Source organism: Neofelis nebulosa, chromosome 4, assembly GCF_028018385.1.
Source record: "Neofelis nebulosa isolate mNeoNeb1 chromosome 4, mNeoNeb1.pri, whole genome shotgun sequence".
NCBI lineage: Eukaryota > Metazoa > Chordata > Mammalia > Carnivora > Felidae > Neofelis > Neofelis nebulosa.
In genome coordinates this window covers 157,192,994-157,208,487 of record NC_080785.1, presented here as the reverse complement: position 1 = coordinate 157,208,487, position 15,494 = coordinate 157,192,994, and the positions used below count along the sequence as shown (strand labels likewise).

Below are 15,494 nucleotides of genomic sequence, written 5' to 3'. Positions count from 1 at the left end.
ATGTCGCTATTATGCCTGTTTTTCGGAAATACGAACTGATGCCCGGAGACGAGAAGCAATACCGTAGGTCTGGTGGAGGTGGGGGTCCCGATGTCCTCCACATGGGGAGGGCTGGAGGGCTCCCAGGAGGCGTGAGCGGGGTCTGGGTGGGGAGAGAGACGCTCTTGGGGCAGGATGCCTGGGCCCCACCCACCTCCCCCGGGCCCTGGCACACAGCTGGACTGAGGTCCTTGGCTACAGTCCTTTTTTTTCCAAGAAGGGTGAGGCGGTTTGTGGGAAGCAGCCATGGGGGTTATTTATAGAGGTCACAGGAAATCCCTAAAGAGTCAGAACCTCTCCCGGTGGCTGGGCCACAGAGTCAGGGAGGGCGTCTGCCAAATGCTCCCTGATAGGTACTCAGTCCCTGTCCTGCCCCTGGGGGAGCCACCAACTCGGGGGAGTCAGAGCTACATGTTCTGGGTCTATAAAAAGGGAGGGACGGAGCTGGGGATTCCCCCAGGGGGAGCAAGGGCTATATCTGGGGCAATCAGGAGGGCTGCCTGGAGGAGGGATCTCTGGGGGCGGGCCTTGGAGAAAGAAGAATTTGCCAAGAAAAAGGCATTGTAATCTGACAGCACAAATTAAGAGATACTTTTTTTTTTTTTCAACGTTTTTTATTTATTTTTGGGACAGAGAGAGACAGAGCATGAACGGGGGAGGGGCAGAGAGAGAGGGAGACACAGAATCGGAAACAGGCTCCGGGCTCCGAGCCATCGGCCCAGAGCCCGACGCGGGGCTCGAACTCACGGACCGCGAGATCGTGACCTGGCTGAAGTCGGACGCTTAACCGACTGCGCCACCCAGGCGCCCCTAAGAGATACTCTTTAGCCAGAGAATTAAAGGTCCAGGGCAGCTGGAGGCAAGAGCCGCATTGGAGGTGGGAGTGAGGGTGAGGGGAGGGAGATAAGAGCCGATGAGGAGCTGGACTTTGTTCCCAGGGTAATGGGGAGCCATGGAGGGTGTGTGAGCCAGAGAGGGACATGGTCAGATCCCATGATGGAAAGGTTTCTCTGGACCAGCAGGGCTGGGAGTGGGGGCCAGCTGGAGGGATGACATCCTGGGATGCTCCGGATGGGAGAGACCAACCAAAAGTCAGACCTGTGCCCACGTGTCCAGAAAGTTTAGAATGATTATTTCTCAGATGAGAATAGGGAGGCTGAGACCAACAGAGTCAAGATTTGAATCCAGGGATGTCTGGCCCCGGAACCCAAACTCAGACATCCTGTGGTTGCTGGGACTGGCGGGTGTCAGCGTCCTCTCCAGGTCTCTAGCTACCCAGGCAGTAGGCTTAGGGTCAGGGACGTCCTCGCTTCCTTGGGGCCTCCAGACTGGCCCGTCTGGGCGGCCTGGCCTGGCTGACCCCCCTGCCCTGGCTTGGCGGGGCCCCAGCCGAGTGTTTCCTGCAGTAGGTCGTCTCTCACCCGAGTTTCCGTATCCAGGAAATGTCGCTCCTTTGTCCCTCCTGACTAGCCTGCTTTAAGCTTTGCATCGCCAGCCCTGGTTCCTTGTGACTCATCCCCTCCCTGTGTAGGGTCCCAGGGGGTGGGCTGAGAGGGAATCAAGGCTGAGGCAGTGGGGAAGGTTGGGGGGCGGGGGGGATGAGCCAACAAGTTGAGATTCTCGACCACAACTTTTAGGCCATTTTTCTACTGATGGCCATTTGCTTGGTTTCCTGGAGGTTTTTCTCCTCAGGGATAAAGTCCCAGGAATGGGACCGCCGAATCAAAGGGTTTGCACACCTTTACTTTTATTAAATGTCACCAAACTAATTTCCAGAAGGGCCACCGTGAGATTTGCCTTTCTGCCAGTCCCATAGGAAAATGCCCTTTCCCTACATCTTCACCAGCAGGTTGTATAACGGCTTTTTAGCTTTTTTTCCCTCCAGTCTCCTGGGAACGTGATTTCCCTGTGTTCCACTAACGTACTGTTCCCTGCTTGCCCCCACGGACTAAATTGGCATCTTTGCAAATCTTAGGAAGAGGAAAGCTACAGATGGGTCATCTGGTTTTTAAGGAACTGCTTTTTAAACGTCTGCTATTTTAAAGAAACAACTCACAAAGCTGTCACGGTGTGGGCCGGCGTGGCCGTTTCGGGAAACCCTCATTGACTATGACTTTTGCCATTTCTCTTCACGCACGGTGATGCCTATGCCTTGAGGGAATCTGGTGTCACCCCAGGCTTGCTCTAGTTTGTGGGCTCTTCTGGCCTTGGGACGGCGGGGAGGGGTTTCTCCAGCTCTCAGTCTTTCCTCCCTTGTCGCCAAGCAGAAATTGCCACTCTGGAGTCTTTGAAAGGATTCAATAATATTTATTTCGTGCCACTAACATATTTATATGGGCCACAGGCAGGGCTGGGTATGGGGAGGGCGGGGGAGAGAGGGACCGAGGGAGGGACAGCTGCCCCCATGGGCTACGATGGGGCCAGTGGGCGACATCTGCCTTGGGACCCGGTGCTGCCTGGCAGGGGAGCCTGGGGACTCTGGGGGGGGGGGGGGGGTGGAGACTCATGTTTTCCTGTTCTCACTTCCCTAGGCCTGGCACCCTGGGGGTAAGGAGGAGTCAGGAGACAAGAAAATTGGGACGGCGGTGCGGTGGGGACACAGGCACATGCAGACAAGCCGGACGCTGTGGGCGCCTCGGCCCGTGTGCGTTGGAGGGGTGTGGCATTGTGCGAGGGCGGGGCAGGAAGCACGCGAGCGCATTTGTGTGTGTGTGTGTGTGTGTGTGTGTGTGTGTATGATGTCCTCCCGGTGTCTGTGCCGTGCTTTTGCGTGATACCGTCGGCTCCTGACATCACTGTTACATCTGTGTGCCGTGGGTCCGGGACATCCTGCAGCATCCAGGGGCGAGGCGGGGGGGGGGGGGGTCGCGTGGTGCGGGTGTGGGCCTGTGAGGGAGTAGCGGAGGCTGTGGTGGGGCGTGGGGAAGGGCGAGCGCGGGGTGCAGGCCAAGGGCGCCCACTTTGGTCTGTGTGCGGCCCGGGCTCCCGGCCTGTGCCAGGGGTGGCTCACGGCGTCTTGTCCGCAGACTGGCCAGTCGGGGCCACGCCTCGGTCCTCAGGGCCTGGAGCCTCCTCAGCCACTAAGGCAGGAAGGAGAGGGTGATACAATAGTCAGACAGCCGGAAGGACAAACCTCGCCTGGGCCGGCCTCCTCCCACCCCAGGCCCGCTCTTGCTCCTAAGGATTCTTCAGCTCTTTTGGGGTTCGGCCTTCCCGAGACAGTGCTGGGAGAAGCCACCTTCTGGGCTCCCGGCCTCTGCTGCGGCCTGACTTTCACCTTTGTTCCGTAAGGCCCTGGGGATCCCCCTGTCCACACCCCACACCCCTCAGACAGGGTCTCAATCTCCCTCCTTTGTCTCCGTTGAAGTGGCCCAAGGTTTCTCCAACGAGCCTGCCCCGACTCACACACTCTCCCTGGCTCCCCAGTGCCCTCAAGACGACAAAGCCAGATCCTTTCTACCTGGCATTCCAGGCTCCACCCACTCTGCCCGCAGCAGTCCCCCTCGTCAGAAACTTCAAGAGCTGTCACTGCACCCCTCCCCAACGGCCTCTGCAGGAGCCATCCTGCCGTCTGGGATGCCCTTCCCCTCCTTGGCCTCAGTGAGGCTCTCGTGAGGGGTCAGGGGTTGGCTCGGAGGCTGTTTCCTGGTCGGGGAGGAGGGGGCCTCAGCCAAGTCCTGCTTCCGCTGGCCCCCTCCCTTCCTTCCCTGGCTCTTCCCTGGGGCCCCAGCAGCCTCACGTTCCTTGGCTGGCGCTGGATCCCCGTCCCCGGCTCCGGCTTGACCAGGATGCGCCCGGCTCCCGACCAGCCCTGACATTCCTTCTTTACCTGCCCCTGCCCACCAGCCTGCAAGGGAGGGTGGTCCCTGGCCATCTGTCAGAGACTGAGGCTCCTCACTCCCCCGTCATCGCTTGTCTGGATGCCTTTGCCCTGGTCCTCGGCTGCTGCCTTCACCTCTCAACAGTGACCAGGGGGGGTCCCTGTGAACACCTGAGTCCGGTCATGTCCTTCTCTTCTCGCTGCTGTGCCAGGGCTCCCGAAGTTCTCACCGCACCCACAAGGCCCTGCCTGAACTGTGCGCCCCGCCCCTCCTCACCTCCTACTCACCCCCTGGATCACTGTGCTCGAGCCTCACCACGCACGGTCAGTCCTGTCTCAGGGCCTTTGCACAGGCTGTGCTCTCTGCCTGGTTCACCCTTTCAGGGATGCCCTACTCTCCATGGCTCCTCCCTCACCTTTCTAGTTTTTTGCCCAAAGGTCACCCTCACGCGGGGCAGAGAAGCCTGCCTGGCCTCCTCTGGAAAATTCTTTAATTTTTTTTTTAAAGTTTATTTATTTATTTTGAGAGAGAGAGAGGGAGAGAGCACGAGTAGGGGCGGGGCAGAGAGGGAGAGGGAGACAGAGAATCCCAAGCAGGCTCCCCACTGTCAGCACAGAGCCTGATGCAGGGCTCGAACCCACGAACCGTGAGATCGTGACCTGAGCCAAAATCAAGAGTCAGATACTTAACTGAGCCACCCAGGCGCCCCCTCCTGTGGAAAATTCTCACCTCCTCACACCATCTCATCCCTTTTCTGCCTCACCCATGGCCAAGGGGCCCCACAACGACATCTCACGCATCAGGTTTGCGATCTGTCTCCCCCGCTAGACTGTGAGCCCCACAAGGGGAGGGGGGGCTTCGATGCCTTATTCCTCCTTGTGTTCTCATCACCCGGCCGCTGCTCAAGGTATCCGGGTTGAATAAATGAAACAAATCACAACAGTGATGGCAATGGACTTGAGTGACACTCGCCCCGTGCCCGGCTCAGGGCCAGGGCTGGACTCCCATCTTCAGCCTCCCGCTTTAGCTTTATCCAGCCCCTTAGCCCCTGCCCCAGTATTTACTTGTTTTCACATCCACTGTGTGTGCGCGCGTGGGAATAAATTGACACCCAAAGGACACAGTCTCAGGTAAAAAGAAAACTAGTTCACTTGCCATCAAGAGAATGTGACTTAAAAATGTCTAACGATGGGGCCGCCTGGGTGGCTCGGTTGGTTAAGGGTCCGACCCGCTCAGGTCATGATCTCACGGTCCGTGAGTTCGAGCCCCGTGTCGGGCTCTGTGCTGACAACTCGGAGCCTGGATCCCGCTTCGGATTCTGTGTCTCCCTCTCTCTCTGCCCCTCCCCCGCTCACACTCTGTCTCTCTTTCTCAAAAATAAATATACATTGAAATTCAGATGTGCCTGGCCTCACTGAAACTCCCAATCCAGAGCTGATGGCCTCTTTCTCAGGGGAAGGCAAATCAAGGCGGGAGCCCAGAACAAGAGGCCCTTCCTGAGCCCGGGGAAAGAAAGAAACAGGAGGGGCCTGGCTTAACTACTCATTGTTTTCTCTGCAGGGGGATGTCTTTTGGGGTAAACAGTGTCAAGAGCTTCCCCTTTTGCAGTTAGGACAGGCTTGGGCCCGGAGCCTGGCTCTGGCCCTGACTCACTGACGCATAACCCGGGGCTGGTCACTTCCCTGGGGCCTCAGTTCCCTCCTCTGAGAAGTGGGGATAATAATAGAACCACCTTCCTTGCCATGATGGCTTTAGGCCAAGATGGAGAGAGGAAAACTGTTTGCTTGGAACAGGGTCTTCCCTCCAGCTCTTGCTTTCCTCTCCGCAGGCTGCCTGAGGCTAAGGGATCCCTCCCAGGCAGAGAGCCATCTGGAGCAAAGGGACAAGTTCTGCGAGAAGATGAGCTCCCCGTCGGAGGGGGTAGGTAAGAAAAGGCACAGTGGAGATGGAGCTGGATGCGGAGAAGCCCTGGGATTTGACCACAGACCCGGAAGTCTACTCGTCGCCAAGGCCTGACGCAGGCTTGGGGTCGGCGGGATCTGACTTAGAACGCCCAGGGGTGTCCCGGAGCCCCGCGCCCTTGACTTCAGAGACTTCCGTTTTTGCAGAGGTAGAGAGAGAGAGGCTCAGAGAGGTGGGGTGAGAGGCCCAGGGTCTCTCTCCTGACCTCGCTCTCCTCCTTCCTCCCTTCCTCGGCTCCAGCCTCCCTCCCCACCCTCATCTGGCCTCTGAGCCTTGACCTTGGCTCTTCAAGATGTCACCGGGAGCACTGTGGCTTCTGCCCGTCCCCAAACCAGCTCGCCCCCATCCCCCAGCTCAAAGGCCCTCCCTTGCCTGCCTGGAGTCCAACAGCCTGGGTTCGTGTCCCAGGCCCGCCACTCCCTGGCTGTGTTACCTGGTAGACAGAAGGCGCTCAATTAAGGAAGCAGCAAGCGTGAGTGTGAGATGAGCCTCCCTCCACCCCTAGTCCTGTTCCCATCCTCCTCTGAAGCCCTGAGACTGAACCATCCCAGTCTGCCAGTGCCTCACCTGGATGGGGCTGCAGCCCCTACGGGAAGCCTCTGGGATTCCAGGATCCTTCTCTTGAATTCCTCGAGGCCAGCTGGGTCTGCCGTGAGAGGAAGGGGTCAGGTCCACCCAACTGGCCCAACCCTGGGCTAAGGATGGGCCGGCAGGGCTGAGATGGGATAAAGAGTGGAAAGGATCGCCCCCGACCCCTTCCCGGCTCTGCCTTCTGTCACTTACCGATGGGCTGGGGGTTGGGGGCAAGGCCCACAGGTCTTGGTCCAGGTATCGGCTGCGACTGTGGGAAGAGAGACAGAGGGAGGTCGGCAGAAGCCGGGACCCCCTGAACCACAGGGCCAGGGAGGCTCCTGTTCCTTCATGCCCCGTAGTACCTGGAGCTGAGTTCCTTCCAGAGCAGGGACACCGATACCAGATACCCTCACATCAATGGATGTCCGATCACCTGCACCCACCTGTGCTCAAGTGACTGGGGACTCCAGGGACTGGCTTCCCTCAGAAGCCCCCCAGAGACCCCACTGTGGCCTGCCTCAGTCTCCATTACTGCCTCAGCGCCAACCCAATGGATCCCAATCCATGACCCCAACTGAGCCAATCCCCCCAAACCCGAAATCCAAAGCCAGCTCTAAACTCAATCACCTAAAATCCAATCCCAACATGAAAACAGAACCTTCCTTAGACCCAAAGCCTCATCTAAACCCAATCCTAATGACAAACTTGATCCAACCGGAACTTTACAACCAACCCTGACCCCAACCCATCCCTTAGACCTGGTTGCTATGAAAAATCTGCCCCCTAAGCCATGGCCCCAGCCCAGCCCTGGGCTCCACCATGGCTTCCCAATGCCCCACGCACCCCGACTCAACTTGAGACCCCGGACTCTCCCTGGAACTCCAAGCAACCCTACCAGCCACCCACTGACATCCTGTATTCACCCCTCACCCAATGTGAGACCCACCGGCCGCCCTGCATGCGACCCCTGACTTAACTTTTAACCTTTCTTCACAATCCGCATCCGGCACGACCCCAATTCTACCAATTCCAAGACCAACGAAGGCTTCGATGGAACCCTAACGTTAACCCAGACCGACTCTAAACACAGCGGTCGCTAAGAACTCATCTTGACCCAAACACAAGCTCTGTCTCCACAGCGAGCCTTCCCCCAGACCTGCCTTAACCTTCAGTCTAACTCCCAACCTAAGCCATCACCCCCGCAACCTTCACCCCAGACACCTCCCGACCTTGACACCGACCCCCCCACCGTGGATTCCCAGTTCTCCCCCCGCACCCATTTCGAGGTCCACCCGTCCTCCAAAACTCAACCCCGATCCTTAATCCTTTCTCAGGGTCATTCCAGACTCCAAACTCCACCCCGGTCTTATGTCATTGAATCTCTCAAGTGAGTCCTAACTAACCGGACCCAGGCTGGGAGGCTCGCCTCGAGCCCAAGTTCGACATCGCCTCCACCAGGGCCCGCAGGCCTGACCCCAGTACAACCTGAATCCCTCCAGCCCACCTTGGCCTTGATGCAGGCGTCCAAGGTGGAGCGGCTGACGGCCAGCTGCATCTGGAGCTGCTCTGCCTCCCGCTTCTTCCCCTCCAGCTCCTTTGCCAGGCTATCTCGCTCCTTCCGCAGAGCCGCCTTCTCCTCCAGGGCTAGCTGGGTCTGCCGGGCGCATTCGGCCTGGAGCTTGGCCTCTCGGGCCTGGGCCTCCTTCTCCGCCTTCTCCTTGGCCGCCTGAGTGGCCTGCAGGCTCCGCTCGACCTCCAGCTTCTGGCGCTGGACGTCCGAGCTCTCGCGGGCCACGCGCTCGATGCCGGCCCGCAGGCTCCGGGCCAGCTCGTCCACCTTGGTGCTCATGAGGGCGGGCATGTGGTCGCAGGTCCTCCGGATGGAGGTCAGCTCGGAGCCGAGAGGGTGGTACAGGTTGTAGCCCATGGTGTCCAGGGTGCGCGGGATGATGGAGTCCCGCCAGAGGTTCCGCAGCTCCGTCTCAAACTTGTCCTTGTCCAGCGGGAGGCAGAGGGTCTGCACCTTCTGCAGGCGATCCTCGGCCAGCTGTCGCTCCTGCCGCTGCTGCTCCCGGGCCTTGCCACACTCGGCCAGCTGGTCCTCCACCAGCCGCTTGTTCAGCGCCAGGCCCTCCTTGTCTTTGGCGCACACCTGCTTCTCCTTCGCCAGTTCCACCTCCAGCATCTTGGCCTTCTGGTTCAGCGCTAGGAGCAAGGCTACAGGTGCAGGAGAAGACACCTCGGGAAGGTCGGGGGAGGGGGCGGGGGGGGGGGGGGTCCGAGAGGCCGGGCAAGGAGTCTATCACCCTGGCTCCCCGCCGCCCAGACAACTCACCATCGGAGCTCTTGTTAGCTTCCTTCAGCTGTTCTTGACATTCCTTCTCACTCAGGATGATGGCTGCCATATACCGCTCGTTGTTCATGGAGATCACCTGACCAGACGCGACACGGGGCAGAGCTCACGGTCCGGCCCCCGCGGGTCCCCCTGCTCCCGGGCTGCCCAGACCCTCCGGGCTGGGGCCCCAGATCCCACACCCGGGTGGCCTGGGTTGACCCAGTTCACAAGGGCGTGACTCCTTTATGGGGGATGCTGGTCGCATCTTTCAAAGTCGGTAACTGGGGGGCCTGGGGGGCTCAGTCGGTTGAGTGTCCGACTCTTGGTTTCAGCTCAGGTCATGATCTCGCGGTTCATGAGTCCGAGCCTCGTGTGGGGCTCCAGGCTGACAGTGTGGAGAGGGTTTGGGATTTTCCCTCTTTGCCCCTCCCCTGCTCCTGCTCTTTCTCTCTCTCAAAAATTAAATTAAAAAAAAAAAGTTGTCACGGTTAATACTATTGGGCCATAAAAAGGAATGAAGCACTCACACCTGCTGCAACTTGGATGAACCTTGAAAACATTAATTCGCGTGTACGGCCAACTAATTATGTTTCATCTTTCTATATTTTACTTTATTTTTTTTTTTTAATTTTTTTTTCAACCTTTATTTATTTTTGGGACAGAGAGAGACAGAGCATGAACGGGGGAGGGGCAGAGAGAGAGGGAGACACAGAATCGGAAACAGGCTCCAGGCTCCGAGCCATCAGCCCAGAGCCTGACGCGGGGCTCGAACTCACGGACCGCGAGATCGTGACCTGGCTGAAGTCGGACGCCCAACCGACTGCGCCACCCAGGCGCCCCTATATTTTACTTTATTGAGGGGGAGAGGGCGCAGGTGAGCGAGGGGTGGAGAGAGAGAAAATCCCATGAGGGGCAGAGAGAGAGGGGGAGAGAGAGGAAGAGAAGAAGACAGAGACGGGGAGAGAGAGAGAGAGAGAGAGAGAGAAGCAGGGTTCACCCGAAGTGGAACTTGAACTCATGAACCGTGAGATCATGACGCGAGCCTGCCTGGGATTCTCTCCCTCTTCCTCTCTCTCTGCCCGTCCCTCGCTTGCACGCTTTCTTTCTCTTTCTCTTCCTCTCTCTCTCAGAATAAACAAATAAACTTTAAAAAATAATAGAAAAAAGAAAACAAAAAAAGAAAATACAGGTGTCAAAATCATTCATGGGGGAGAAAAGAGGCTTTTCAAAAATGGAGCCGGCACAGCTAGATCTCCCCATGTTAAGGAATGAATTTGGACCCCTACCTCACACCATATACAAAAATTAACTCAAAATGGCTCAATGACCCAAACATAAGACCTAAAGCTACAAAACTCTTTAGAAGAAAATGTACGTGTTAACTCCGCATGACCTTGGACTTGCCAATGGTTTCTTAGGTGGCACACCCAAAGCGCAAACAAAGAGAAAACAGGTAAATAGAACTTCATCAAAATGAAAAACTTTTGTTTTTAGGAAAAGACCATCACATCGCTAAGTTGTATACCCGAGACCGACGTGACATTGTATGTCAATTACGCTCCAATTTAAAAAAGAGAAAGGGAAAAAACAACCCTTCGACGGGAGGAAATATTTGCAAAGCGTGTATCTGATGAGAGGACCGGGTATCCCGAATGTATAAAAGTAAACTCTTGTGGATCAGTAATAAAAAGATAATTGACAAATGGGCAAAGCAACTGAAACATTTCTCCAAAGAAGATACACACGTGGTCGACAAGCGCATGAAAATATATTCACCATTATCACTCCTCAGGGAAAGGCAAATGAAAACCACGATGAGAGACCCCCTTACAGCCATGAGGATGGTTATAAATGAAACGGGAAACAAGAACGGGCAGTGACAAGCGTTGGTGAGGGTGTGGAGAAAGGAGAATTCTCAGACGGTACCGGTTGGAATATGTAAAAAAATGGGGCAGCGGCCTTGGAAAACAGCCCGGCAGTTCCTCAAAATGTTAAGCAGGGAATTGTCACGTGACCCAGCAATTCCACTCTTAGGTGTAAACCCAAGAGACACTGAAGCAAACATCCACACAAAAACCTCCACGTGCACGTTCACAGCAGCGCCTATCACAACCACCAAAAGGCAGAAACGACCCAAGTGTCCATCAACAGGTGAATGAACAAAACGTGGTCCATCCACAGAATGGAATGTTACTCAGCCACAAAAAGGAACGAGGCACTGACACGCGCTCGGGTGAACCTTCAAAACATCGTGCCGGATGATAGGAGCCAGACACAAAAGGCCACAAGTTGTCTGATCCCATTTATACAAAATGTCCAGAACAAGCAAATTCACAGAGACAGAAAGCAGATGAGTGGTTAACAGGGGCTGGGGGAGGAGGGGTGGGGGAGTGACTTATGGGGATGGGGTATCTTTTTGGGGTGATGAAAACGTTCCAAAATCAGTTGGGATGATCGCCCAGCTCTGTGAAGGTACTAAGAATTATTGAACTGTACACTTTAAAAAGACTTTTTAATGGTTAGTTATTTTTGAGAGAGAGAGAAAGAGACAGAGCGAGAGCAGGGGAGGGGCAGAAAGGGAGGGAGACACAGACTCCGAAGCAGGCTCCAGGCTCCGAGCTGTCAGTGCAGAGCCCGACGCGGGGCTCGAACTTGCAAACCCTGAGATCATGACCTGAGCTGAAGTCGGGTGCTTAACCGACTGAGCCACCCAGATGCCCCCGAACTGTACATTTTTTTTTTTTTTTTTTTTTTTTTTTTTATTTTTGGGACAGAGAGAGACAGAGCATGAACGGGGGAGGGGCAGAGAGAGAGGGAGACACAGAATCGGAAACAGGCTCCAGGCTCCGAGCCATCAGCCCAGAGCCTGACGCGGGGCTCGAACTCACGGACCGCGAGATCGTGACCTGGCTGAAGTCGGACGCTTAACCGACTGCGCCACCCAGGCGCCCCCGAACTGTACATTTTTAATGTGCGACTTGTAGAGCATAGGAATTATATCTCGATAAAGCTGTTTTTAAAGGAGGTTTTTACAACTTAACAAGGTGTGCTTTCCAAACTTGGGACCAGAATCCTCTGCAGAAATATAACAGGTAAAAATATAAAGAATGCAAGAAGTTTACCTTCCTGCCACCTCTTGTCCTATTCCTTTGGAAGCTGGCCCTATGCTAATGGGGATCAGAGAACAGAAACCTTAGTCACAGAAGAGGAAGATTTGCACGTTTCAGCAAAGTGAGTTGGATCCAAACACGAAACGAGAAAGAGGTTTTTCTCCAGTTGGAGGAAGCGATAAAAGGGGGTCCCGGGGTGCTGCTTCCAGACCCCATGTGCCAGGTGAGGGTCCCATTGCCTTGACACGGACAGGACAGAGCAGACCCTACAAATATCATGGAGTTAGGGGTGCCTGGGTGGCCAGTTGGTTTAGCGTCTGACTCTTGATTTCTACAGATCTTCCTCTTTTGCAGTTAAGATTTCTGAAAACAGAAGTCACTGGAGGTCCCAGAGTGATTTCTGCCTTGACCCCGATCCCATTAGCATAGGGCCAGCCTCCAAAGGAGCAAGGACAGGGAGGGGCAGAAAGCTCAGGCTGTGGGATCGAGCCTGTGTGGGCTGAATATGGGACCTGCTTAAGATTGTCTCTCTCTCTCCCTCTCCCCCTACTCACATTCTCTCTAGATAAGATAAGATGAGGTGGGATAACATAAGATGGGAAAAGAAAGAAAGAAAGAAAGAAAGAAAGAAAGAAAGAAAGAAAGAAAGAAAGAAAGAAAGAAAGAAAGGAAAAAAGAAAAAGAAAAGAAAGAAGGAGGGGAGATGAACACGTTTTTTAAAAATATATCAGTGAGTTAAATTCTCTTTTCTCTTCCAGGATCTCGGGGCCAGAAATGCAGTTGCACTGGAAGAGAATTTAAGAAAAATCCTGTTTCTCAGCACGGCCAGGACCCAGAAACACCAACATCACATACCTGGGGCTGCCACGGTTGGGGGTGGGGGCAGAGATACTCCCCGGCATCAAGGCGGGGCAGGCGACCTGAAACTAGGGAAACCCTACGGTCCTTGGAGAAAACCCTAAACTGTTCCAGTCCAGAGGCATTTGTCAACACGAAGGGGATTAAAGAAAAACAACAACTGTGTTTTTCAAATTTAATCGTTGTAAAGATCCACATTCTTAGGCTTCTAATTTTCTATGACGGGGGAGTTCAGATTCCGGGATGCATGTGTCTAAAACCTTACGATCCCGACGGCTCCCAGACCAGATGGCGGTGCGCGTCTTGGATGAAACGAGTGGGCCAATTCCCTGACTAGACGCCCACACGTGCCCCCCGGGGGACATTTCCCGGCATAAGGCAGAGCTGTTTGTACTTCTTAGTAGGAACCGAATGCTCTGAGTTTTTATCTAACTGGTTCTTATTTGTAGCTGGTGTGTGCTGGAACATTCCGAGCGCTTCGTGCGTATTAAGTCATGGGCCCAGGGTTGCTGCCGCCAATTCAGCGAGGATGCCCAGTTAAACTTAAATTCCAGGGGCCGCCTGGGCGGCTCAGTCGGTTAAGGGTCCCACTTCGGCTCAGGTCACGATCTCGCGGTCCGTGAGTCCGAGCCCCGGGTCGGGCTCTGTGCCGACAGCTCGGAGCCCGGAGCCTGCCTCCGATTCTGTGTCTCCCTCTCTCTCTCTGCCCCTCCCCCGCTCATGCTCCGTCTCACTCTGTCTCTCAAAAATAAATAAACCTTAAAAAAAAAAAATTTAACCTTAAATTCCAGAGGGAGAGCGAGCCCATTGTCTTAGTATAAGTGTGTCCCGAACCTCGTGTGGGATATACTCGTACTAACAAGCCCCCCGGGCTCCTCACGTGCAATACAGCGCCTGTGACGGTCTCTGGCGCGTGGGTGAGGACCCCGCAGCTCGGATGAGCGGCCGGGACCCTGCCCAGGGTCCCCGGGGTGCGTGTCCGGCCCGGCGGGTGGCCTTACCCGGTCAGCCTGGCACTGGCGGAAGCTGGCGTTGATCCGGTCCAGATCGCGGCGGGCACTCCCCAGCAGCTGCATGACGGTGTCCTTGGTGCGGGAGGTGAGGTTGAGCTCCTTGGACAGGTTGGCCTGGGAGGCCGTGAGCCCCACGAGCTGGCTGTACAGGCCCTCGGCCCGGCGCTCGGTGGCCTGCAGGTTGGATTCCGTGCTCACGTGCACGTTGCCGTAGACCATGAAGAGGACGAGGCCCAGGATGATGAGGAACTGAATAAGCGACACGAAGAGGAAAAAGTAGCGCAGGTAGTACCAGCAGCCCCTCGGGCCGCCCCCCTCCCGGGAGTACGCGCCGTGCTCCACCGCCAGCCCCATGGTGTGCAAGCGCCCGCTGCCCGCCCGGCGTGGCCTGCTCCCTCCGGGTGGCGGCCGCTGCCCCCTCTGCACCCTGCCACGGGGGGTGGCGGGAGTGTTTATATTACTCCTCTTAATACTTCCTCTGCCTGGCTCCTTCCTGGCCGGGAGGAAGTGGGGGCTGCGGGTTATCACGACACTCCCACCCTGGCTGTGAAGGGAGGGGCCGCGCCCCCCCCCCCCCGCTGGACTTCTGACGCTCCCGCCGGGCGGGGGCGCCAGCCGGGTGAGGGGGGGGGGGGCTTCCTCGGCCGCTCCGAGCCTCGAGCCTCGGTCTCTCTCTCTCCACCTTGCCCTTGCCCCGGGCCCAGCGCCGTTCTCAGCGCTTGCCGCCCAGGATCTCAGGTGGTGGCCCCTGTCTCGTGCGGAGGAGGAAACTGAGGCACGGGGAGGTGAAGGGACCGTCTGGGGGTCTCACGCCGTTGGTGCACAGAGTCGGACTTACCTCCCCCACCCCGTGGGCTGGCTGCAGAGGTGTGTCTAAATCGGAAGCTGAGTCGGCTGGGGTGCTTGGCCCCCCCGGGGCCAGGCGCACAGTAGGTACTCGTCACAGTAGTGCTTCCCCGGGCCGGGGAGGGGCTGACCCATGGATGGCAATGGCCCAGGCTCCCCAAGCTGTCAGCCCACCCGACGCCCCGGCTCCCATAGGTGCTTCATAAGCGCTGGGAGCAGCAGCATAAGCCGCAGTGAACTTGGAGCTGGGAGAGAAGGCTCGGCCCAAGCGAGCTCGAGTGAGGGGCTTCTCCGGCCCCTTCTCAGTCTCTGCCTCTGTGAGACGGGGTATGGGTGGCGTCCCCGGTCACCGGGCCGGAGAGGGGGGGCGGCCGTAAGACAGGGTTTGCCATTGTTATTATTACTATCCTTTCGTGCTGGGAGCGTTATTTCGGGGCTCTGGGAGACGGTGAAGGGGCAGTGCCAGATAGGTGAGCATTGAACTTCACTGTGGGTCATCTCCAGCTGGGCGTCAAGGGAATTCGGGGACCAAGAGCAAAGGATTCTGGGTGCGTCCTCCTGTCCATTCCCCCAGAACCAGGAGCTAGCTCCATGCTGGATGAGGCGTTAGCCTCAGGCTTGGCCCTGAGGGACCCTGAGTCTTAGGGAGGCAGTGTGGGACACGGCCCCCTGGCTCCATGGGGTCAAGGCTGGTAGGAGGGAGGGATGGAGGGGGGCGGGCAAGGGGCCGGCAGGTGGCAAGAAGGCTGGACCACAACACAATCGCTGTATACTGCCCGCGTGCATGAGGCGTGGGGGGGGGGGGAGGGCGGCGGGGGGGGGGGGAGGACCCATCCCCCCATCCCCCCATCGGCCAGGGCAACGGAGTTGGGGGTAGTTGACGGCGGGGAGGGGGTCCTCCAGGGTGGTGTTCGTCACAGAGGCAGAAGTTGGGTTG

The 15,494-nt window shown here is 56.8% G+C and overlaps 1 protein-coding gene across 1 annotated transcript; it reads right to left on the bottom strand.

Moving 5' to 3' along the window:
* Positions 1-2,323: 2,323 nt before the first annotated feature.
* Positions 2,324-14,182, bottom strand: PLVAP (plasmalemma vesicle associated protein). The gene is made up of 6 exons (XM_058727517.1): positions 13,700-14,182; positions 8,731-8,827; positions 7,900-8,612; positions 6,606-6,663; positions 6,390-6,468; positions 2,324-3,119 (listed from the first exon to the last, which is right to left on the bottom strand). Exons 1-6 carry the CDS (start codon positions 14,063-14,065, stop codon positions 3,113-3,115), a joined length of 1,320 nt encoding a protein of 439 aa, XP_058583500.1. The 5' UTR covers positions 14,066-14,182; the 3' UTR covers positions 2,324-3,112.
* Positions 14,183-15,494: the final 1,312 nt, after the last annotated feature.

Coding starts and splice junctions, on each gene's coding strand:
- PLVAP (XM_058727517.1), bottom strand. CDS start 14,065: ATGGGGCTGGCGGTGGAGCACGGCGCGTACTCCCGGGAGGGGGGCGGC. Junction 8,828..13,699: donor GCCAGTGCCAGGCTGACCGG/GTAAGGCCACCC, acceptor GCGTCTGGTCAG/GTGATCTCCATGAACAACGA. Junction 6,469..6,605: donor CCCCAACCCCCAGCCCATCG/GTAAGTGACAGA, acceptor CTCTCACGGCAG/ACCCAGCTGGCCTCGAGGAA.